Source organism: Lacerta agilis, chromosome 1, assembly GCF_009819535.1.
Source record: "Lacerta agilis isolate rLacAgi1 chromosome 1, rLacAgi1.pri, whole genome shotgun sequence".
NCBI lineage: Eukaryota > Metazoa > Chordata > Lepidosauria > Squamata > Lacertidae > Lacerta > Lacerta agilis.
In genome coordinates, this window is record NC_046312.1 from 126,817,179 (window position 1) to 126,843,510 (window position 26,332).

General features: G+C 45.4%; 1 protein-coding gene across 1 annotated transcript; it reads right to left on the bottom strand.

The window, feature by feature from the left end:
* Positions 1-703: 703 nt before the first annotated feature.
* On the bottom strand, positions 704-26,248 carry IDH1 (isocitrate dehydrogenase (NADP(+)) 1). The gene is made up of 9 exons (XM_033170327.1): positions 26,009-26,248; positions 18,346-18,475; positions 14,593-14,884; positions 13,717-13,822; positions 10,001-10,178; positions 8,306-8,457; positions 5,913-6,053; positions 2,611-2,773; positions 704-1,505 (listed from the first exon to the last, which is right to left on the bottom strand). The coding sequence occupies exons 2-9, from the start codon at positions 18,465-18,467 to the stop codon at positions 1,412-1,414; spliced, it is 1,248 nt and encodes a 415-aa protein (XP_033026218.1). The 5' UTR covers positions 18,468-18,475; positions 26,009-26,248; the 3' UTR covers positions 704-1,411.
* Between the last annotated feature and the right edge of the window lie 84 nt (positions 26,249-26,332).

Consider the following 26,332-nt stretch of genomic DNA (forward strand, 5'->3'; position numbering starts at 1 on the left):
CCATGGTTTTTTGAGGATCAGCTAAACGTTTTGCAGCTTTTTTGCAAAGGGAAAAACCCTGGTTTTTTGAGGATCAGCTAAACGTTTTTCAGCTTTTTTTGCAAAGGGAAAAACCCTGTTTTTTTGACGATCACCTAAAAGTTTTGCAGCTTTTTTTGCAAAGGGGGAAAAGCAAAGAAGAAAAGCCCCCCTTTTATGGGGTTCAACTCACATTTCTGCAGCTTCTAAAGGAAAGGGAGCCTTTTCTACAGTTTCCAGACAGGTAATCTAATCAGCCAGTCACATGTCGCCGGGGAAACAAACAACCTCCCTCTGCAGCACATTCAACAAAGGAGGCCTGGGCAAGAGGGCGAGGCTGAAAGGGAGCCGGGACTCTTATCTCTCTCCTGATCTCTTGCTGATCAGCTGCTGAGTGGGGTCCTTTCAACACCCCCCTTTCTCTTTGTAAAATAAAAAGCACGATCCCCTTTTGGCCCCTGGGCAATTCAGCTCCAGGGACCACCATTTGCTCCATAAGACGCACAGATATTTCCCCTTACTTTTTACTTTTAAGTGTGTCTTATGGAGCGAAAAATACGGTATTTTGTAAATTGAACTGCAGTTTACCAGTTGTCTCCTTACAATTCAGAAACAAGATGACACGTAGGGATGGATATTAGTAATTTATTTATGCCAAATATCCCCCCTTAAAAAGAGAATGGGAGCCATGGATGGGACAATGTTTAATGAGAATAAAAGAATGTTCAAATGGTTGAAAATAGTTTGAGAAACTGCACCATTAACCTATCTGAAAGGAAATAAAATACTCCTGGCCTAAACACAAGAGTAAATCATTCCTGCACTTCAACTTGGGTACTATACATAAGAAAAGGACTGCATTTGTTTAAGTCTTTGCCCTAATGAACCTTAGCAAATATTCACAACCCTAACATCAGTAGAATCCTCTTACAATCTTGCCAACTCGAGGCTTTACAGTGCAACTCGTACCATGTCTGTTCAGAAGCAAAGCCTACTGAACTCATTAGGGCTTACTCTCAGGCAGCTAAGCTTAGGATTGCAGCCTTTGTCCAATTTTACTAGGTTTTTAAATCTTGCAGTGCTTTATATACTCCAGCAAGGGCCCAACAGCCAGCTAGAAAACAAAACCTACTCCATTATTGAAATCATTCACTGTATAACTCATCTCCACCCCTAGTAAGTGTCTGTCACTGCGGGTTTTGGTTGGCAAGAAGGCTAAAAGCTCAATTCAGAGGCAGCCGTCTAGCCTGCCCTGTGTGCCTCTTTACAAAAAACAAAATCTGACAATGTAGACATATTTCCCCCCCCAAGTGCTATACTACCCAACAGTGCGATTCATTCACGTTGGCAGGCAACCTTCTTTCCAGGGCATTGCTTGAGGCCTGCTTGCTCCTTAAAGTTTTGGCTGGGAAGAGACCTTTGCCTTTAGATTTTCAGCAAGTTTATCCATGAAGTCAAATGTGTTCAAGTAGTCGGAGCGCTTCACACTGGGATGAAGAAAGAAAACCGTAAATGTTACGATCGTATGAGATTTAAAATCGATCTTAAAACATTAGCTAGTTTTGCAGGTTTGTGTCAGTCAGGAGAAACATTGGCACAAAGTCTGGCTGTTCCATACACATGCAAGAAATGTTTTGTCAATGTTTTATGCCACTTGACTTCTTTCATTCTTGGATGGGGTGAATCCTCGATCCACTCCTTTCCATCCCTCAATGTATTATCTCAAGGCTTCCTTTCCTTTGGTTAAGAAGAAAAAACGGGGGGGGGGGGTGTCATTCCTTTCTCAAAAACCTACATTTATAGGCATGAGAATTTATTTTAATGCATGTTCCCTAACCTTGGGCCTGTGTGGCGACGTCAGCATGAAATACAGAATAGGAGCTTTGACAATTTGGCAGAAGAAGGATTACCGTATATACCCGAGTATAAGCCGACCCGAATATAAACCGAGGCACCTAATTTTCCTACAAAAACCTGGGAAAGCTTATTGACTCGAGTATAAGCCGGTTCACCTTTGCCGCTGTGGAGGAGGAGGAGGAACGAGCAGCCCGAAAGCAGCCCTTTGGGCTGCTCCTTCCTCTTCCTCCTTTGCCAAGTTTGCATTTATGCGAGCAGTTCAGGAATGGAACAAGCTGCCTGGGGAGAGTAAAGAACCGCCGTTCTTGTACGCTTCTTAAGGAATGGTTAACTGGGGAGAGCGGGTGGCGGCATGAGCGGAGAGAAAGGGCTTCTTTCTCTCTGCCCCCACCGCCCGCCTCACTCAAGTATAAGCCGAGGGCAGCTTTTTCAGCACAAAAAATGTGCTGAAAAACTAGGCTTATACTCAAGTATATACAGTAGCTGCCTACGACCCTGGCAAAGAATGACTTAAAACACTGCAGTCATATTTTACTGGAGACCTAAGTTGTTCTGTTTTCAGTTCTTGTGATTGCCTGCCTTTGGGATGGAATTCAGGTCTATGCTGCAATTGAACACCATACAAGCAGTTTAGATTTTTTTAAAAATTGTACAAATTCTACCTTTATGTAGGAACAAGATTCCTTTTCAAAAGAAGATAAATCCAGTTTTCCTAATGGGCTGGTGTTTACTCACTTGGGTAACCCTTTGATACAAGCAGACAGATCTTTTGTCATGAAGCCAGCTTCAATGGTCTCTATGCAAACATCCTCCAAGGCAGAAGCAAAGTTCTTAAGGTCTGTGTTGTTATCCAACTTTGCTCTGTGAGCAAGACCTCTACTCCAGGCAAATATGGATGCTGAGAAAGGTCAAAAGGGGAGAGAGAGAGAGAAAGATGAACTGAGCAATTGTTTCCACTTCTGAAATAATGACCATCTCTATTACCACATTACTCCCTCCTGCACCATGAGCACCTAACAATCTAATTTTGATTTCAACTGGCAATTGCACTCCTTGAACTGAATTATCAAAACTTCCCCTGTGAAGTGTTTGCCTCTGGAGTCTCTTAGCAAGTAGACTCCTGACACACAGCTATAATGGCCCTGCAACCCATCTGCATCTCCCCATACAGTGGTTGTTGTTCAGTCGTTCCCGACTCTTCGTGACCCCATGGACCAGAGCACGCCAGGCACCCCTATCCTCCACTGCCTCCCGCAGTTTGGCCAAACTCATGCCAGTCGCTTCGAGAACACTGTCCAACCATCTCATCCTCTGTCGTCCCCTTCACCTTGTGCCCTACATCTTTCCCAACATTAGGGTCTTTTCCAGGGAGTCTTCTCTTCTCATGAGGTGGCCAAAATACTGGAGCCTCAACTCCATACAGTGGTACCTTGGGTTAAAAACGCTTCAGGTTACATACACTTCGGGTTACAAACTCCGCTAACCTGCAAGTAGTACCTCGGGTTCAGAACTTTGCCCCAGGATGAGAACGGAAATTTGCGTGCTGGCAGTGCGGCGGCAGCGGGAGGCCCCGTTAGCAAAAGCGCGCCTCAGGTTAAGAACGGTTTCGGGTTAAGAAGGGACCTCCGGAATGAATTAAGTTCGTAACCCAAGTTACCACCGTATGGGAATCTCGTTCCTTCAAATGTTGTCAAGATTTCCAATATCCACTTCACAGTGTTTTCCCATTAAGAGAATGATGACAAAGATATCCAAGTAGTAGAAGTTAAATGCTTTCCTGCCACACATTTCTTCTTGCACCTCTCACCTGGCACACAAGTTTCCTGAGACACTGGAACCATTACTGTACAGTCGTACCTCGGGTTACGTACGCTTCAGGTTGCGTACTTTTCGGGTTACGAACTCCCGTGACCCGGAAGTGTAACGCGATCCGTGCATGCGCATAAACGTTCTGCGCGGTATGCACATAAGCATTCTTTGCGCATGTGCAAAGCGCGTTTTTTAGGGTTGCGTACGTTTCAGGTTACGTACAGCGCCCCTGAACCAATTAAGTACGTAACCTGAGGTACGACTGTATTATAAATGCGGAATGACAGACTACGTGAATCCTGGAAATGGTTTGGGTTTCTGCCTTTATTCATTTTGAATTCCACACACTACACAGCAATATTTTCATCTGTGCTGTGCAAACTACACAGCAGGCACCCCACATGATTATTTTGCTATCTGACATGTCTGCAGAATCCATTCCCTCCCATCTGCTGCTGTTCCACCTGCAGAATGACTCTTAACAGGTGTCTGCTAGGGTAAAAGAAGGGGAGGTGATTCTTGCCAGTCCCTTTTTTTAACCTCACCCCCCAAAATTGTCCCAGACTGTTGGGGGTTCTCCACATCAGCACAGGAAGATGCCTCCACTGGATCAAAAGCCATTCTGCAAGTGAAACAGCAGCACTAGATTTCACCCTGTACATGGGGCAGTATTTTACTAACTTGTCATACCCGTGTAAGGATTACTGCTACCACAACAGGATCCCGCCTCCATGCCCTCTCTGAAATCTGCTCTGGAGGCTTGGAGAAATTAATTCAAAACAGATTTTGGGGGGGGGGGGCATGTGAGGGATCCTATTCCCTCCCCTGTTGATACTTCCCCAACCGTGACTCTCCCTAAGTTTCACTGACAACTAGGACGAATCCTTCAGTGTTCATATGGGAGTTGTCTCTGGGGTACCTCAGTGCTTTACGTTTGAAAACCTCTTGCCACCTATGGGATCTCCCTCCTTGGGTTCCCAACTACTGCAGTTTGCCTCCCCTTTAGGCAACTACGTGGCACACTTGGCTTCACTGCCCAGCCCTCTGTATGACAGGAGAATAAGCAAACGGTTTCCTCTTCCACAGGAAAGCTTTGTTCTCTCCTCTTAGTCACACCTCTTAAGGTACTGATACACTGCCAGTCAGCGAACGTTTAAGCACTTTTAACTTTATTAGGTAACTTGAAAACATGGATGTCTTGAGTTATTACTGGTACAAATCTTCTTATATAATTCAGCTCAGTTATAATCTTTCCTGCATCCCTTTAGCAATGGTAATTACCTTTCCTCCCATTCCCCAAAGCCTAACCTCGCAGTTTCTCTCTCTAACCCTCCACACCCAACTGCCAAACCCCCCAACTGCCTTTTAACGGTTGTTCCCCCTCCTTTTAGAATGCCAACTGGCTCCGCCTCCCAGGGAACACCTACCCAACATGGGAGTGATAGGTTAACCCATGATGAACCAGGCATTATTATTATACAGGTGGGAGGAGAGGGAGGGGGGACTTCCTTTGCACTAGAAGTAATCCTTGCAGTGAAGGGATCCTGAAATAGTGCTACAGGAGACAGAACCCGCTGTTTTATTGAAGTATTTGGGTCATAAAACCTTTGACCCAAGTGGTGCTGCTGCCCAGAGCTGTAATCAATCATCTTTACGATCCAGCCTGGTTATCTATGGCCGTCGAGTCACGCTCCTCTTTCAGGCTGCGCATTTCAAAACCTGTCTTCAGTAGCAGAGTCAGCACAGGGACACACACGATGGCTTTTAGGTCTGCTTCTCCAGTGGTGTCTTAAAATAAATCAACTGGACACCGGTGCTACTATAAACTAACAGCTTTATTGTAGTAGCACACACAAAACGTCCTAAAGACGCGAGCTGCATGTCTGCAGCTTTCTCTCACATACATCAAAAGCAAGCTAACACAGAACACAGCATCAAGGGGAAAACGAAACCAAACCTCCCCTTTTTCCAGACAAAGGAAAAAAATGCCCGTATAGCTGTGGGCGAGGCACCCAGGATCAGAACGCCTGCCGGTGAACAGTTAACTCTGTACTGACCAGAAAACCTGAAATGTTCCTACAGCCATAATATTCCATACCAATGGATGGCAGCTTAACAAAATAAGCACAAGAACTAAACAAGGCTTTTATTCTTGGGAATACGCTGTGGCAAAATATGCTTCATGCACATTTTCTAGGTATGGCCGAGACAACTGGTAGCAAACCTACCGATGGGGTTAGTAGAGGTTTCTTGACCTTTCTGGAACAAGCGATAGTGACGGGTGACTGTGCCGTGAGCAGCTTCAGCTTCAACAGTTTTGCCATCTGGGCATATCAGGACGCTTGTCATCATCCCCAAGGAGCCGTAACCTGGGCACGAGAATAAACTGAAAACTTCAGTTATTTGCATATTCCTCCATGGCAAACCAGGCCAGGGCAAATAAATCAACCTGGTATGCCTCAACAGCCTTGTAGTAATTTTATTACGACCATTGGTCCGTATCAAAACAACAATACATCATGTAACATTTGAACCAATACAATTTAAACAGTTTTCCAATTTTAAAACAGCCTCTATATATATACAAAATTTCCAGTTGGATAAGACAGTTGTATTCAATAAAATTCATTCGTCCATCTAAAACTTAATTTAGACTCTAATCAAATAAAATATAATTTTACAGCTAAGTTCTGGTTCCCATTAATGGTTATTTGGTTTAGCTGAGCTATCAAAATCATAAAGTGATCCATTTCTCTTCTTTGGAAATAAAACATTAATCTGAAATCTAGCGACCATAAGGGATCTGCTCGACTCTTCATCGTTCAGTAAGAGTATTAATTGGGCTTCCTTAGTTTCACCCGCAGTTCGCAATAAAAATGGAGACAGAAACCTGGTCCGAGCAGCCAGATGTAACGGACAACAAAAGATTATGTGATTCAAGGATTCTATAGAACCATTATCACAGTCGCATAGAAGTGAAATCTGGCCGTTGGAGAGTCTGTTCCCCATGACGTTTGACGGGAAAGCATTGAATCTGGCCTTTATGAAGGCATACCTGTATGTCGCAACGGATAGAGTAGTTAAGTAAGATGGTAGTTTCAGTGATGGTGTTAAGCCAAGATTTATCGGTGAGCAGGTACCACTGCCCATCGTGATATTATGTTGGAGATCAACCTCCTCTAATTTTTGGATAACAGTTCTCTTGGCTGAGGCTAAGTCCAATTTTAATAATTCGGATGGGGATAACACCTCTCAACAGCCTTCATACATACAGAAGATAAAAGGACGGGCAAGAAGATGTCTTACAAATGGACTGCTCATTTTCAATCTAGTAATTTGGAACAAAATATGCAAGTGGTCTCCAGTGCTGTCAGAAACGAAGGACAAAATGTGAGGAAGACAGCAATTAAGGAAAGTGAGTTAAGTATATGCTTAGCTGGACCTGACTTGAATTTGCCTGGAATTCACAAAGTGTTTTCAACTGGTGAAATTGAAGAAGGCAATAAAATTCTGATTACAGGATCGTGGTAGCCTAAAGGCATGTGATCAAATGCTATGCAGAAGCCACTGCCCTTAGGAGTTCTGTAAATTGCTGAGCCACATGGGACAATTGTCAGGGCCAACAGCATCGCGTCTGCCATTAGGCTACATAGTAATTCTATGACAATTGACCTTAAGGCTAATTGCAAACACCTACCGTTTGTCTTTCAAGCAAGGCTAGCTCCTTAACAATTAGAATTTGCTGCTAACTCTTCCTCTCAGCCCTATCATCTCCATTCCTTCAAAGTTTCCTTGCCTCCCAAGCACGTAAGTGTGGCAAGACCAGTTTGGCTTCCCAATACTCATTTTCCTTGCTGTTACAGGCCATATACAATACATGGCTAAGAGCAACATAGCCATGAAAGTGTGCATGCACACGAAATCTCATACCAAGTACAAACTTAGTTGGTCTCTAAGGTGCTACTGGAAGGAATTTTCTTATTTTTTTGTACAGCCATGAAATGTTATGACTGCTACCAGTGCAAAGAAACAGCAAAACTTGCTTTGAGCCACTGATTAAAGGCAGAGAACCATGTCCTCCTCTCTGGTGGCCCCTTGCCATTCTTGGAAGCCGTGTATTGCTGATATAGGAATATTTATCGGAAACAGGTGTCCCTTGTATCAACATTATGTACAATAATTTGCAACTCCCTGCTGGCTGATCCATTCTACACATTCATGTTTGATGTAAAAAGGTTTGTTGGAACGAAATATTGTTACATAGCTGAGTAGGTACCATCATCTGTACAAGGGAACAACCTTGTTTTGTATACAGCAGGGAGTTTAGTTGCTTTCCCCTTCGGTGAAAATTCCTGCACCATGTGAAAGCTTGCACTTTCTGCCACCAGGAATTGTAGTCTATGTAGGCTTTTCAGAAGCATCTTAACTGCCCACTGTTGGAAACAAAATGCTGGGTAAGGACGCCCCCTGGCCTGCTCTAACAGGGCTATTCTGATGTCCCAACAATCATTAAGTCACTCCACACACAGCCAACCCACGTCTTGCCAAAGATAAAGAATTTCACCTCAAGCTATCAAAATGGCATCCTGCAGAAGTGCTACAAGAGAGGGGTGGGTCGTACCTTGGGCAATCGAGTCAGACTGCACATCCCCATCATAGTTCTTGCAGGCCCAGATGAATCCTCCCTCAGATTTTAGCGCTTGGGCCACCATGTCATCAATCAGCCGGTGCTCATACCATATGTTTTTGGCCTCAAACTGTGACTTGTACTCCCTGGAAGGGAAAAGGAAAGTAGAATCACAGGTGAAAATTGCAGGTCCGGTGTATATATAACCCGTGAGAAGAAGGGAAAGCAGCTTACATCTCGCATAAAGGATGTGGGAACGCGGTGCGGAAGGGGAGGAAACCTGCCTGAGTTTCCATGCTAATGTACCTTACAATATTTATGGCCTGCGTTACATGAGGGAAGATTTACCGTATATCTCGGCGTATAAGACGACTGGGCGTATAAGACGACCCCCAACTTTTCCAGTTAAAATGTAGAGTTAGTGATATACTCGCCGTATAAGACTACCCCTCTTCCAATGCACACCAAATAAAAATTTGAAAAATGCCCCAGTAAAAGACAATACCTGCTGAAAGTCTGCTCAACTTCCTAATCCTCCTCGGTCTCCTGGGTGAGAGCCGCGGGGACGCCGAAGCGGCTGCCGCTCTGACGGGAGGCTCTCCGACGGCCTCCCCTGCGTCAGAAGCCCCAGAAGAGCTGGGTGAGAGCGGCGCTGCCGACGGGTGAGAGTACCCCGGTTTTAGTATCCGCCGTACAAGACGACCCCCGACTTTTGGGAGGATTAAAAAGGGTCAAAAAGTCGTCTTGTACGCAGCGATATACGGTAAGTCAGAATATGAGAAGCTTCGTGAAGGCAAGGGCAGCCCAATAATGGATCCAAGTACTTAAAAGATGGTGTGGGGAACTTTTGGTCCTCCAGATGAACTACAAGTTTCCATGATCCTTGGCTACTGGCCATGTTTTCTGGGGCTGGTGGGAGCTGGTGGGCTCTCCTTTGCTGGTGGTCTTTAAGCAGAGGCTGAACAGCTGGGGATGCCAACCTGAACTTCCTGCAGGGGACAGAACTAAATGGTCAACAAGGACCCCTGCAACTAGCATTCTGTAGCTCCTCAATCCCTCATCCTCTTCTCCGGAGTGATCAGCAGCAAAGTTGCGGGTTACCATTTCCTTCCAGTGTGGTCAGGGCAGTGGCAAGGAGCCAAGGTCCACAGTACAGGGAGAGAGCTCTGTGCAGGCATCTCTTCCTGTTCACAGTGTAGAAGTGGCAGATAAAGAGTCCTCTGCCTGTGTTTCAGCCTGGAAGAATGAGGGTTGTCCTTGGGATCTTGGGCTGGGATGGAAGGCAGGTAATGAACCTTAGGGGACTGAATTTGATGTCTGGGCCTCCAGTGTTTCTCTTGTCGGATTTTTATTTGGGTGCAGTTTATTTTCATATATAATATGAAAATTGGCTGCAGTTTATTTTCATATATAATATGATAATAAAATCGGTTCTTCATTCACTCAGGTTCAAAGCTTTCCTCCACCTCATGTTTCTGTAGGAGTTAACAGAAAGAGGTTTTGCAAAACGAATGACTAACTGATTCAGCTTCCACTGGCATTAAGAAATAAAATTAAAATGTGAGATTTTAAGGAAGACCTTTTTGACCAAAGACTCAAAAGATCAGCTATCATGACTTATAAGAAACGATACAGTTCTTTAAACAAAGATACACCAGCAAGGTGAATATATAACAAAATATTGATTACTTCTCATAGATCTCCTGAAAGATGTCCTTAAAACGCCCATCATATTGCTTCAAAATGGTGTTTTTGGTGCTCAGGTACAAAGGCCATGCTTTAGACAGCGCCATCTGGAAAGAACTGTGGGCAAAGTCCGCAATGGACTGGTCAAGGTTGAACATTCCCATAGCCACACCTCCACCATCTGTAGCACGAGAGAGAGAGAGAGAGAGAGAGAGAAAAGAGTCAGGTAGAACAGAAACATCTGCTTTTGAGCAGCACAGTATTTTTATAGTGTGTTCCACTCCTCTCTCTGACACCCCCCCCAATATTTTTTATATACTTTCATTTTAAGAAAACAGCAAACCACTCTGACATTTTTTTAAATGGAGAGTATAAAAATATTTTTAATAAATATTATGAATTTTCAACTCGCTTAAGTGCATTTTTTATCTTTATTCCTTTTTTTCATTAAAATTTAAAAAAAATTAAAACAGGACTCTAAATTAGTCATTTCAGAAACTGGAATGCCTTCTGGTGATAATTTCATACCTGAACATTTTAACATAAGACGACTTCCTCAAACTCAGCCCTCCAGATGTTTTTGGCCTACAACTCCCATGATCCCTAGCCAGCAGGACCAGTGGTCAGGGATGATGGGAATTGTAGTCTCAAAACATCTGGAGGGCCGAGTTTGAGGAAGCCTGGACTAAAGTAATGACTAATAATCGAACATTAGTCTGTGACACGACAATTGACCTTCTTTGGAATGATTCTGCAGGGCTTAGAACACGCATCGATCCGTGCAATGTACTTCAACAGGAATGAATGGTTAAGGAGGGTTTTGAGCAAGGCCAAAGGTAAAGGTAAAGGGACCCCTGACCATTACAGCTTCCGGGACATGTGGCCAGCATGACAAAGCCGCTTCTGGCAAACCAGAGCAGCGCACGGAAACACCATTTATCTTCCCTCCAGAGTGGTACCTATTTATCTACTTGCACTTTTGCCGTGCTTTCGAACTACTAGGTTGGCAGGAGCTGGGACCGAGCAACGGGAGCTCACCCCGTCGCGGGGATTCGAACCGCCAACCTTCTGATCAGCAAGCCCTAGGCTCTGTGGTTTAACCCACAGTGCCACCCGCGTCCCTTGAGCAAGGCTGCCTTGGTTCCAATCTCAGCTCTGCAACCAAGCTCACTGGATGGGTCTTAGGCAAGCCGCAATTCTATTACACCCCAATCTGACATACATAAATAATACTAACATACCTTACAGGGTTACTGTAAGGATTGATTTGCAATTTCCCAGGCTTTCTCTCTCTCTCTCTCTCTCTCTCTCTCTCTCTCTCTCTCTCTCTCTCTTTTAATGCCTGGAGTACCACTGAGGAGTTGCAAAGCATGAAGTTACACTGGGCGGGGACGAAGGACAAAAACCTCAGTGTGTCTGAACAGATTCCACCCAGTCTCCGCTTGTCACAGTCTGCAAGCTGGCACACAGCCTACAACTGTTCATTCATGGCCATGGCTCAATGGAGAGAAAGCGTACAGGGAACATTCCCAGAACGTTTAAGGACCGTTCTGCAGCCACCAATTATTTTTGTACGGCCTGATGCGTGGCATATATGTGCAGTTCAATGCAGCATTCATTACATCTCTACACCAGTGAACACAACCATATACCAAACATACAGATCTAGTACACAGCTTAAATGAATGGAGCCTCTCATTTATTCAGAAGGCTGGGAAATCAGCTGCTTCTCCATGCAAACACAGCCTCCTAGCAATTTTCCCAAGTTCCACTGAAGGAGTTAAGAAGGCAGAAGCAGCATTCTTTCCCCCTTTAAGAGTAGTAAAGAACCTGATCATAACTTTGTGAGCACAAACCTCTGCAGACGGAATCACCAAATGCCCATTTAATGCTTATGGACAGTGTCAGGAAACCGCCCTCGCCGCAGCGGGAAGCGATCCCGGGGCGGTTGCAGTACAGGGAGCCCCCGTCTCCGTTGAGCAGTTCGTCATCCTCCTCGAATGGAGGAAGCGACCGCTCTTCCAGTGGGGAGGGGGAGATGGAGACAGGAAGTCGGAGCAGGGGCTGTGGCAGCGATGGAGAGCCTCTGCACCAAGCTGGAAGAGGGGGAGAGGAACCCTTTCCGTCGCCCCGTTTGGGCAGAGAGGAAGGACGTAGAGTGGGGAGGCGGGGGTTCAGGATCCCGCGCCTCTTACGTTGGGCAATGAACTGGAAACAGACATTCCCGGACTCTGCAGAGGGATGGGCTGGATGTCTTTATTTTAGCTCCACTGTAAATAGCTGCACAATAAAGAACTTAGTTTTTAGAAGTTCTGCGTCCGCCTGATTCCTCATGAGCAACCACTGAAAAGCCTTACAGATAGCATGTGTTTGCAAAGCACTCTGAGTATTCAGAGTGCTCTGTAGATACTGTCCAAGCGATTTATGGAACCATCATGAGAGGTCGGTAAGTGACTTGGGCCAAGTCTACATTCTGCAGACTCTCCTTTCCTTTGCAGATTCCATTCCTTTCAGCCTCTTCTTCAGAGCTGTTATCTTCTTAGCCTCTTAGGAGTTTCTTGGTTCCAACATGTACATGGAACCAAGATGGAAATGGCTCTGTTGCATCCCTCCTGCAACATTCTTCCAATTCAATCTCTCAAGACTCCTGGGCAATCCACGTAGGGAAACACAGTGCAGCAATTCCCGTCCTTCCGCAAACATACATTTCAAAAACTCTGCGCCTGTGATTGCTGGAATCAATCCTTCCCCTTGTGGTTCTTTCATCCTATCTATACACATCAAAGCTAGAATTACCCCCAAACTACACTACTGCCTTGCGCAGAATGAAGCAAGACATTGAAACACACGTAAATCACAAGTTGGTTTTGCAACCACCGACGCCAGTTTCACAACTGTTTGAGCAACTTTGGGTTCCTGGGCTGTGCCCTTGCCTCTGGCAGAAAAGAACAGGTCTGTATGTAACAGGAACAATGGTGACAGAACAACATGTACAGAACAGAAATGCTGTTGGGTTTTTTTATACTTCATGTGTTCCTTGATCTAATACTATGGAAAGACCACAATGAGCAGGGGAATTGTTGTAAGGGAGACCCTAGCTCACTACTATATAGCCTATAGCTATATAGCAGGGGTAGGCAACCTAAGGCCTATGGGTCGGATCTGGCCCAGTCACATTCTAAATCTGGCCTGCGAACGCTCCAGGAATCAGCACGTTTTTACACGAGTAGAATGTGTCCTTTTATTTAAAATGCATCTCTGGGTTATTTGTGGGGCATAGGAATTTGTTCATCCCCCCCCCCCAAAAAAATATAGTCCGGCCTGCCACATGGTCTGAGGGATGGTGGACCGGCCCACAGCTGAAAAAGGTTGCAGACCTCTGCTATATAAGGTGTGATTCAACTAAATGTTACTCAGAGTGGACCCAAGATAGTTAATGAACATGACTAAGTTATGTCCATTAACTTCAGTGGGTCTAGTGAGGAAGACTTAGTTGAATATCACCATAGTTACCAGTTCCTCTGCATTCTGTTCCCACATTGGCAACTCGGGGTGGGGTGGGGGGCAACTGGGGCTAGGTTTGGTCCATGGTTCCCCAGTTGTGGATCCCTAGCTGAAGGTCTGGTTCAATTCATTATTCAGGCTGCAGGCGTAACTCCACTTAACGTGCCTCCCCAATTCTCCACATTCAAATATCCTTTATATAATCCAACACTTACTTTCAAAGTTATGGACCAAATAAGTTATGGGTTTGCCTCCATTCTTCGGTGTGTAGGTCATCTCTACCTTTCCAGGGCCAGGAACGACAAAGTCTGTGGCTCTGTACTGCAGCAGAAGGACAAACAAAATGGTCGCTTAGGTCAGGGATGGTCAACATGCATCTTGCCAACACCCTCTCCCTACCAGGTGGCGCTGTGGGTTAAACCACAGAGCCTAGGGCTTGCTGATCAGAAGGTCGGCGGTTCGAATCCCTGCCACAGGGTGAGCTCCTGTTGCTCGGTCCCAGCTCCTGCCCACCTAGCAGTTCAAAAGCACGTCAAAGTGCAAGTAGATAAATAGGGACCGTTCCAGCGGGAAGGTAAACGGCGTTTCCGTGTGCTGCTCTGGTTCGCCAGAAGCGGCTTTGTCATGCTGACCACATGACCCGGAAGCTGTCTGCGGACAAACGCTGGTTCCCTCGGCCTCATGAGCGCCGCAACCCCAGAGTCGGACACGACTGGACCTGATGGTCAGGGGTCCCTTTACCTTTACCAGAATTATATACCATGTATGTGTCATGTCTGATTTCTATTATTCTCCGAAGGAAGAAGGGGGAATTAGTACTTCCTTTAAATGATTTCCAGACCAAGGCAAACAGCCACAGCTGCAGCTTGCAGAGATTTCAACAAAACTCAATCTATTTTAATCATTAACAAGAATTGCAGTTCAGTTCAAAAATCTGTGAGAGACAAGCTTTGTGACGATTCATCGATGGCCCTGGAGCTGCATTTTGCTCTCTTCGCATGCATTCCCTAATCATACAAAATCCCTGATGTTTGAGAGGGTGAGCTCAACAGTAAAAGCCATAAATGCCAAATGCTGCGTGAAGGACTCACTTGGTCTCCAAAAGCATGACGGCCAATGATGATGGGCTTCACCCAGCCAGATACAAGTCGGGGGATGTTTTTACAGATAATGGCTTCCCTGAAGACTGTGCCCCCAAGAATGTTTCGGATCGTTCCATTTGGAGATTTCCACATCTGCTTCAGCTTGAACTCCTCTACCCTCTTCTCATCCGGAGTGATAGTAGCGCACTTGATTCCTACGTTGTATTTCTTGATAGCTTCTGCAGCTTCCACAGTGACCTTGTCATCGGTTGCGTCGCGGTTCTCTATGCCCAGATCATAGCTGCAAGCAAGTCCCCAAAAACACAGTCATTTGTTAAGTGCCTTACAGACCCACCCAAGGCCTTACCAAACATGTGCATCATAGTTCAGGGTGTAAAACATGCTCAAAAAGCATAGTAGAGGTAGGAAATGGCAGAAACCAAGTAAAATGATCTTCTCTAGGTGTGGGGAACCGTTGGCCCTCCAGATGTTGCTGAACCACAATTCCCACCATCCCTGCAATTGCGTGCTGAGGCTGATGGGAGCAGGACCGGCGCTAGGGCTTCTTGCGCCCTAGGTGAACCACCTTCTGGCCCCCCCCGCCAAAGCTTGCTTTAGCAGGAGGTGGGGGTGGTGGAGAGGCAAGCAGCAGTTTCTCTGCTGTAGCGGAGTAGCTGCTGCTCGCCCGTCCCGCCACCCACCCCCTGCCAAAGCCTGCTTTAGCGGGAGCCGGGGGTGGTGGTGTAGGGGGCAAGCAGCACCTCTCCGCTACAGCGGAGAAGCTGCTGCTAGCCCCAGGGCCGTCTCAGGCACATCTGCTGCCGTGGCGCGGCGATCCTTCCGGCGCCCCCATGTGTCCAGGGGAGAGCGCGGGTGGCACAAGCACCCGGCTGCCCATGGGGGTGGGGGTAGGCTGCCGACGGGGCCGCACGGCTCCCCCTGCTTGCTGCGCTCGAAGACGGGGCTGGGCGGCCGGCTCGCAGCCCACCCGGGAGCAGCATGGGCGGCAGCGGTTGTGCCGCCGGCACGCGAGCGCCCGCCTACTCGCCCACGGGGGCGGGTTGGGGAGTGGGCGCCCGGTATGCCGGCGGGCTCGGGGGGGCGGTGCCCTGGCGCGCCGCACCACCAACCCCAATGGACGAGATGGGGCTGGCTAGTCCGTCCCGCCCAAGCCTGGCCAGCGCCCCCTCCATTTTGGCGCCCTAGGCAATTGCCTAGTTCGCCTAAATGGACGCGCCGGCCCTGGATGGGAGTTGGGAGTCCCCATGAAAGAAGGAGCTACTTCATATATATGTAGATAATGTCATGAAGTTAACACTTGGAGGAATGAGCAAAAGCCGCTTGGACAGCAATGTTGACGCTCTCCTTCAAATAAAAACAAACGAATGAAAATGCGCCTGGACTCAGATGTGTGGGATTGTCACAGCTATGCTATCAGATACCGATTCTGCTTTGGCAGCGTCAGCACGAGCAAGCAGCACATCTGGTTAGGCAGGTAACCGGAACAAAAAGCAAAGTGCAAGAGAAGTAGGGGAAAGGTTAACGACTCAACGGTTTAATGTACAACCGGTGGATGCACTGAAAAGATTTTGCTGTACGTACTTTTCTCCATGGTACTCTTGCCAATAGTTTGGGCAGTGTGTGGTGTTGGGGGGAGGGGTTAGTACCTCTGGCGGGGGACACACTGTGCCCCTTCTGGGGTAGTTTGTCCACCTTTGGCCCCCCAACCTGCACTCAGTTCTGCACTGTGGCTCCTAGAAGCTGTCAGCATGCGACAGCGGCCGCACCCCGGGAACGGCTTTGACTGGATCTCAAGCCCTCGGTGAGTTAGGGACTTGCCCTGCATGCAAGGACATGCTCCAGAGGATTGAGTGGGCGAGACCAAGAGTGGGTCCGATGGTCAAGAAGACAGTTTCTGCACATGCGGTAGAGCAGGGGTGGTCAACACCCAAGAGACTGTGGTCTACTTACAGAATTAAAAACTGGCAGTGATCTACCCCCTTTTTGGGGTTCAGGTCAAAGTTGTTGAGCATTTTGGGGGAGGAGGAAAGCCCCGTTTTTTTAGGCATTCAGGTCAAAGTTGTTGAATTTTTTAGGGAGAAGGAAAGCCCTGTTTTGGGGGGGTGCAGGGCGAAAAAAATGAGCTTTTTAAAGGGAAGGCTAAGTTGTTGAGCTGCTTTGGGGGATCCAGTGATCTACCAGTGATCTACCAGAGACGTCCAGTCATCTACCGGTAGATCACGATCTACCTGTTGGACGTGCCTGCTGTAGAGGGAAGTGAGGAGCAGTTGGGGCTCATCAACCTGGGAATGTAGCCCATAGAGGAGAAAGAAAACTCTGATCCTAAAGCTCTGCTGCCTTCGGAGATCTTTGGGAGAAGAAAAGGCTATGGAGTAAACCCTACACAAAACCGGAACGGAGTCCCTAAGACGATTGGAGGGCAGCTTGTGTGCCTCCTTCCAGCTACTCCTGCAGCCAAGCTGGTGCTAAATGTATTGCTCTGCTTTCCTTTGGACCACATCGGAGAGGCTGAGAGGGGGGGGGTCTTGTTGTCTGGGCAGCCCAGGACCTCCGTGCGCATTGCCCAAGCTTGTGCCAAAGAGAGGTCACTTCGATGCTGGTAAGGCAGCGGTTTGATTCCAACAACAATGTGTGGAATAGCAGGTTGACTTATTTTCTCAACACTAAATGCCCGCCGCAGGCCCACGTGGTTGAAGGGCTGAAGAAAGTGGGGATGAGTCATTGTGGCTACGGTTTTGTAGCTAGCAGATGATGCCCAGATGGTGACAGTGGGGGTGGGGGTGGGGTTCTTCTGAATAGCCATAACATTTGTAGCCAGCAGAGTTCTTCAAAAGCAGGAAAATGGGTGAAAGTGCAGCTGTGGGGTTGGGGTGGATTAGTTCACTGAGCAGATCAAATAGAAACCTGAAGCTGTCTATTGTGCTGCTACTCTCCCCAGACTCCACTGCAGAATTCCTATGCCGTTGATAAGCTAAACCTGGGTCTTTGCTTAGCACAGAGACGTTCATGGAAAAGAACTGCAAACCTCTTACGCTGCTGCCACTTGCGGTAGGCTTTTGTGCCGATTTGGCACAGGAGCAATGCAAGAAAAGAAAGTGGCAACTCAGTTTGCCTACTTAATTCACAGAGCCACAGCCCAGCATGAAAACTATTAAAATTGGTATGTGCATGAAAAAAATCCTGGGCTGTGTGGCCGGAGGACAGTGCAAGGAACACTTGCCAGGTTGCTATTTTCTGAGCAGTTCAAGCTTCCCTGGATCCTGAGGTTTTCGTTTTAAAAGAGAAGTTTGGCCAACAGAAGCATGTAGCCTCTAGTTCTAAGCAAGTTTGCACTTGCCACTTACAAGAACTTACAAACCAAAAGACCTCACTCTTTTAATAAATAATAATAATAATAATAATAATAATAATAATAATAATAATAATAATAATAATAATTTTTTGGGGTAATACCCTGCCCATCTGGCAAAGGGTATACACATTTGAGAATCAGCTTTAAGTGTGAACACACAGTCACGAAGTACTTAACAGAATTTGCCTTTATTAGGCAATTATTTATAATCAAGGCACACCATTTCAAAGTGGATATTAATCTTGGGGTCAGCAAAAGTAACATGTGGATGAGAGAAAGAAAATATCAAGCAAGACTCTCCCAAATACAAGTGCTAAGCAGTCAACAAACACAGACGTATAAACTGGACATTTCCCCACAATACAGAGGACCTGTGGAAATCCAGTTACCTGTGGAGATCTAGATCCACGTAGGGAAAGATCAGCTTTTCCTTAATCTGCTCCCAGATCACACGGGTCATTTCGTCTCCTTGCATCTCCACAACAGATCCGCCATGGATTTTTTTAGACATTGTGAGCTAATAGGGAGGGGGTGAAAACACAAACACTAAATACAGATTATGGTGACATCTGTTGACCAAATTGAGCTGCTAGTTGGCAACAGAGACATTACGAAGGGGATGTTCACGCCTGGAATGATCCCAGTGCAATTCAGATTCTTTTGGGGGCATGAAAAGTAAGTTATGCACACCAATGACATTCATGCTCCATTCTGATTTATATTTTTTTACATTTTTGTAGTTTCTTGCTATATATATATATATATATATATATATAACAACAATAAAACAAACAAATACAAAACAATACAATAACAAAGAAACAAACCTACAATAAAACAAAAACTTATTACTATCACTCATTTCTATCCTTTACATTGTCTCTTGACTTCCTCTCATCTCCGCTTCCTGCGTTCCTTGTCAATCATCTTTAGTAATTTCTTACCATCTTAAAAAATCTTATTTTACTATAACAAAATCATTAACCTTAACTAATATCTTAAACTCCTTCTCTCATACGTCATATACACTTAACCATACTCTACATCTACAGTTTTAACTTTTCTTCCAAATTATATCTAATTGTCAATCATGCAATAATTTTTTAAAATATAATTTAAATTTCTTCCATTCTTCTTCCACCGCGTCGTCCCTCTGGTCACGAAGTTTCCCAGTCATCTCAGCAAGCTCCATATAGTCCAATTTTTGTAGTTTCTTGGAGCATAGAATGGAGTTTATTTTTTCCACTGGATCTACACAAGCTGCAATAGCTGGACTATCTCTGAGCATTGCTAAGGGGAAGGACCACGTATCTGCCACAAGCCCAGATTGTCCTGTGTGTATAAACCACTCTGGAGAATATTGAATTGGACATTTCCGCTGTCTGCAGCCAAAATAGCACCCACCTTCCCCCACCCTCTCTTGCTCCAAGGGGGAATGGACAGCAGCAAGACAGGAGAAGGCAGAGGTGTATTCAAGGTCAGGCCAGTTCAGCCACAACAGGCGGGGGGAAATCTAGACTTTTCCAGGCCAGTGCTGTTATTGTTTCCCATTGGCCGCGTTGCTTTGGAATGCCAAGGTTACATGGCTCCTATCCTGCAGGCGTTCCTAGAATTGCATGGGATGAAGGCACAGGGAATTTCCTCTGGTAAATTGCATGCACTAGACTAGAGCACAAAGTCTGCATATTCTATAGGGCTTCCAGCCACATTTCTCCTGGCATTGAGGGCGGCTGCGGCAGGTTTTGGCAAGCTTCCTCCGAAGCCATGCCAACTAAGTTACAGTGGCTTGAAACGTCTTGGTTTAAATAATCATATACAGGTGAAACAGCAGGGCTATGTATATGCGAGGTACGTGAGTATGTACAGGTGAAACTCGAAAAATTAGAATATCGTGGAAAAGTCCATTTATGTAAGCAATTGTTTTCATTAGCTACTGGAGTTTAATATACGAGATAGACTCATGACACGCAAAGCGAGATATGTCAAGCCTTTGCTTGTTATAATTGTGATGATTATGGCGCACAGCTGATGAAAACCCCAAAGTTGAAATTGTGAATTTGGGGTTCTCATCAGCTGTACGCCATAATCATCACAACTATAACAAATAAAAGCTTGACATATCTCGCTTTGCATGTCATGAGTCTATCTCATATAATAGTTTCACCTTTTAAGTTGAATTACTGAAAGAAATGAACCTTTCCACGATATTCTAATTTTTCCGAGTTTCACCTGTAGTGCCTAAGATTTGCAAGGTGCCTTACATGAGAGCTCACAGATCTTGGCCGCTTTGATGCCTGCGCATGAAGCCTACAAGGCTCCAAGATATGCCTTTTAGATGGCAGAAGTTGCCATGTGTGACTCGGAAACACAAAGAGGACCCCTGTTGTTTGGAAAACGACATAGGAATAAAAAGACACACGAGATTAAACCATCAGGAAATATAAGAAATAAAGTAAAAGAGGTTGGTGTCATAATTTTATTTATGGTGAACAATATTCATATTTTAATGAAGAGGTGGACAAGGAAGTCGAAGATTCACATTATTTAACAATTTAGTCATACTGTGGTAAGCGGAAGGCTAGAAAGAACAAGTTTATATATTTTTTTAAAAATAATCTATGTAATAATATACAGTAATTTGTCTAAAATGAGTTTGGAAGATATAAAAGTATTTGGATATATGTATATGTACTGGTATACGGTATTATAACTGTATTATAACTGTACTATCATAACTGTAATTGTATGAGTGTAATTGGCTGTGTGCTATATGTGTATGTGTGAGTTATGTGTAAATGGAATTGTATAATGTATTAATGTACGTGATAGTTAATAAATAAATAATTTAAAAAAGAAAAAGAAAAAAGAGGATCTGTTCATGCAAGTTAATGACCCCCGCGAGTTCAGAGGCCTGCTAAAACGGACTGGCCGAATGTGATCACTTTGCAAAATCGGGAGACTGCAATAGCAAAGGTACAGCCAGCATAGATTTTTCTTCTTACTGTATTCCCTCGCACACCTTTGATTGGTAAGAGGAAGTTCCTCTGTATATTACTTTTCTGAAAGAGAGAGAGCCAGGCATTCAAGTAAATAGGAGGGAAAACTGCAGCTCCTACTTGGCCCTTGATCCCTGTCAACAAAAGCACTGTTCTAAAAAACATCCATGGCTTACTTATAATCCCCACAGGTATTTGCTTACCACTGTTGGTTATGAAAGAGCAATGACTTGGCCATTTTTGCTCTAAAATATTTCCCATTTATCCTATGCTTGTGTTTAATGCAAAAAATTACCTTTACCTACAAAACTGCCTTGCTCTACATGTGCCCACTCAAACGCTTCGATCGGCGGAATTGGCGCCATTACAGGTGTCACATGATACCCGTTCTGGATTTGTAAGACCTCAATTGTCAAGTGTGGCAGCGCCTGAACTTTGGAACTCCCTGCCTCTTGAGATCAAGCAGGAGCCTTCACTGTACACTTTCTGGAGCCTGCTAAAAATATTCCTGTTTAGACAAGCCCAGATGCTTAGAAAGCTGAGGTAATTTTAATCTGTTTAGCATTTTAACTTTGGTATGTTTTATGGTAGGTTTGTAATTTTTTTAAAATGATTTTTATGTTTCGTAAACCCCTTGAGGGTTTTGTTTTACAATCAAGCAGTGTGCAAATTTTATGAAATAAAGTATAAATAATATAAAAACAGATCATGCTTTAGGCGGTACTCCACACATTTTTATAAGTTATCAGTCACTCAATGTGCATGCAAGTGTTCTTTATTATTATTAATTGAATTTATATATACCGTCCTATAACCGGAGGTCTCAGGGCGGTTCACAGAATAAAATCAAAATATAAAACTACAAAATAAAAACCACAACCCAATAACACCTCCTCAAAAACAACCACATTTTAAAAGGGCGTAGGATGTCAATCAAATTAACCAAAGCCCTGGTTAAAAAGGAGCTTCTCTTCTGGTGCCTAACGGTGTATAATGAAGGCGCCAGGAAAACTTCCCTGGAGAAGTTTCCTTCTTGTACAACCAGGATTATTCATTCACAATTACATTTCACAATGTTTCATGGAATTACTTTCGTCACCACAGGTGACTGGGTGTGCGCACACACGGAGTTATGCAACAATTCATTATACAGCACAGCTAAACCACTGATCACAGCGACCGATTACTGCCGAGTAAACCGCTGCCACTATGGTAGGAAACCAATGGGGCTGGGAGGGCAACAAATCCGACTCTTACCTTTGTATGGTGGGCTAAATTCTTCACAATCACACGTCCCTCTCTACCCTCCATGCAAGTAAGCAAGAAGCATTAACAGAATTCAAAGGTATATTCCAGCCAGGCAAAAGCATCCCCAAGGAGGGTGCAAAGCAGGTGTGGCCTGGGAAGAGTCCAAGGGCCAGATACATAGGCTTAGAGCAGTGGTTCGCAACCTTGGGTCTCCAGATGTTTTTTGGCCTACAACTCCCATCAACCCTAGCTAGCAAGACTAGTGGTCAGGGATGGTGGGAGTTGTAGTCCAACAACATCTGGGTACCCAAGGTTGAGAAAGGCCGGCTTAGAGGGTCACATTTGCCCCCAGGACCAGAGTTTCCCCACCCCTGGTTTAGCATTATGTGTGAGCCAGACCCTTATGACAAACTTCACCTCTGATAGAAGCAATAGTTAGAGTGGGACACCGGGAAAAGATCTTACTAATGTGTGGGGCAGGCTGATACAGGTGGAGACTCCACCATCATCATTTACCGTATTTTTTGCTCCATAAGACACACTTTTCCCCTCCTACAATGTAAGGGGAAATGTCTCTGCGTCTTATGGAGCGAATGCATGGTCCCTGGAGCTGAATTGCCTAGGGGCCAAAAGCAGATCGTGCTCTTTTTTAAAAAAAAACAGAGAGAAGGGGGTGTTGAAAGGAAGCCGCTGAACAGCTGTTCAGCAAGTGATGGGAGAGAGATAAGGCTCCCTTTCCAGCCCCGCCCCCTTGCCCAGGCCTCCATTGTTGAATGCAAAGGGAGGCTGTTTGTGACTGGCTGATTAGATTATCTGTCTGGAAACTGTAGAAATGGCTGTAGCACTAGAAGCTGCAGAACTGTGAGTTGAACCCCATCAAAACGGGGCTGTTCCTCTTTGAAAAAGAAGCTGCACCACTTTCAGCTGATCCTCAAAAAAGCAGGGCTTTTCCCTTTGCAAAAAAAGCTGCACCACTTTCAGCTGATCCTCAAAAAGCAGGGCTTTTCCCTTTACACAAAAAGCTGCACCACTTTCAGCTGATCCTCAAAAAGCAGGGCTTTTCCCTTTACAAAAAAAGCTGCACCACTTTCAGCTGATCCTCAAAAAGCAGGGCTTTTCCCTTTACAAAAAAAGCTGCACTACTTTCAGCTGATCCTCAAAAAGCAGGGCTTTTTCCTTTACAAAAAAAGCTGCACCACTTTCAGCTGATACTTAAAAAAGCAGGGCTTTCCCCCTTTCCTCCTCTAAAAACTAGGTGCGTCTTATGGAGCGAAAAATACGGTATATACTGCCCGTCATCATCATTTATATACTGTCCTTTATCAGAAGATCCCAGGGCGGTATGCAACATAAAAAAACACATTACAGAACATCAATGATAAAAACATAATTAAAAAAAACATACTGACAAGACAGCCAATAATACTACAATTCTGCCTTGCCAGGAATCCCAGCAACATACCTCCCCAGGCACCATAATTCCAAGCATTTTGCTAGTTTAGGAATAGCATACCTTTCTCCCAGATTGTTCACACACCCTGGAATAATGTGTGCGAGCGCCAAAATGGAAAAAGGAGGACTTTAAGGGAAAAGTATTGACACCAGTACTCATAATTTAAAGGGAGGTCTTTCAGGCTGCAAATTAAACATCTGTATGAAAATGACCTCAGTAGGTGAGGTTTACTATAAAGTAATACTGGGCCCAACTAATACCTGAGTGCAAGGAACACATTTGGAAAGCAGTCTCGAGTTCAGAAATAAACATACTCTATCCAGCACAAGGAGAAGGGGGCGACAGAGGACGAGATGGCTGGACAGTGTTCTCGAAGCTACCAACATGAGTCTGACCAAACTGCAGGAGGCAGTGGAAGACAGGAGTGCCTGGCGTGCTCTGGTCCATGGGGTCACGAAGAGTCGGACACGACTAAACAACAAATCCAGCATAGTGCAAAGGTTAGGGGCAAGGAACCTGGGGGGTCTCCAGATGTTGTTGAACCTCAACACCCATCAGCCACAGTCAGGAAGAGCAATGGCCAGGGATGATGGGAGTTGTAGTCCAACAACATCTGGAGGGCCACAGGTTTCCCACAGGTTTAAGTCTTGGAATTGGCATTGGGAGACCCAGCTGGAAATCAGAGGTGGATTTAGGGGAGCATGGCCAGCTTAGTTGCACTGGGTGCAGAACCTTGAGGGTACCGCAGCTATGATGTGGAATGGAAAGCGAGAGGCAGGTGCTGAATTTTGAAACTGCACAGGCCGCTGCTGAAATTTGAGACCCCAAATCCCTGTTCTGTCATGAAGCTCACTGGAGTGATTGTCACTGAGTTAACTGGAGGAAAGGCAGGATATAACTATAAACAATGCTTGCAGTCTTACGCTGTTTGCCATGTGGCGTTTTCAGTTTCTACTTAGATGCGTTTTGTTTTTGTTTTAGTCACTATGACAGAGACAGATTACGTATGATTATGAAAAACCAGAACGAAACATTTAAATTGTACAAGAATGCATTTGCAGTGCATTGAGCAGCACTGCAAGAATCATACAGCAGAAATGCTATTATTATTTGTACCCCACCCATCTGACTGGGTTGCCCCCCCCCGGCAGCTTCCAACATATATATATATAAGTAATAAGCAAATCTAATCCCCATTTCAAAACAGTATGTGCCCTACTTTCTGTGCTACACTTCCTTTAAGTCAAAGAGCAATTTGAAAGTGGAGATTGTGCAAAACTGGAACGAAACACAGATAAGGTATCACAGATAGATGTAACTGATTACGTAAAAAAAGAAGAAGCAAACACTGCATTGCTAAGCAAAAGGCCTTTTCAATTGGAAGAGGCACCTTGGCAAGATCTTGAAACACATTATAGTCAACACCAACTCTGTCAAGGGCACAGTTCAGATAGAAGGCTGCTGAAACGCTAACACAGAACTAGGATCCTCCGTGTTCAGATTGTGTAATTCAGGTGTCCAATAGATTTGTACTGGGATTGCATTGACTTGACTGGAACGCAGGCATGCAATCTAAAGTTGTGCCATTGGGGTCAATTAATCTGGAATAATGAACCACCCACTGGTTCTTCTTTGCTGCCATATACTAACACCATGCAGGGCACCACCCAATGCAGAAAACCTGTACTGAACTCAAGGAGGTGTGGGGATCCTAACCTTTAGCCATACATCTGCAGGGACACGACACTGTGTACGTGACTACAGCATGTTATAAAAGCATGTTTATGGTCTACATCAGTGTTTTTCAACCACTGTTCCGCGGCACACTAGTGTGCCGCGAGATGTTGTCTGGTGTGCCGTGGGAAAATTACTTTATATATAGTCAATATAGGCACAGAGTTAAATTTTTCAACATTTTCTAATGGTGGTGTGCCTCGTGATTTTTTTCATGAAACAAGTGTGCCTTTGCCCAAAAAAGGTTGAAAAACACTGGTCTACATAAAACGATCGCCAACCGATCAGATGCAAGCCCAGCTTGGCTAGCTTCGTATCTAGGGGGTGTCAACGGCCTTCCCTGCCATTTTGATGTCTACAATTTGCAGAGGTTGGTTTGGCAGTGAAGCGCGGACAAAGAGATAAAAAAACAAAAAATAAAGATGCGGGGAAAGGGGTCATAACAAAAAGGAAGGCGCTACGCATCTATAGGTGTGTGTGTGGCATTTCTGTCTGTCTAGTTTTAGTTGCAGGGAGGTTTGCAACAGAAAATGAAGACCCACCTATAGTGCATGCCAAATAAGAGAGAGAGAGAGAGAAGACACGCAGACAAAAGAAGTTGGGATCCAGCAGCAGGCTCACCTCTCTCGGCTTAGATGCAAGTCACTGAACGTCTCCGATGGTCTTGGAGGCGAAGTCAATGCAGATTTCACCGCTGAGCTCTGCGCCGGCGTCCCCACCGTAACCACTGCTCGCTGCTGCCGTTCTCAGGGCGCTTGCAAGCTAATGCCCGTCGGCTGATTTTAAAAGAAGGGCTGCTGGGGCCACGCCTCCTCCCTCGGCGGCCCTCCGTCGCCTTAGTCCCGCCTGTGCCGCCGCATTCCCCCATTGAGAGGAGAAGGGAGGATCCCGCCTCGCCAATGCGCGCTTCCCACGCAGCTTGCAAGGAAACGCGCCCAGAGAAAG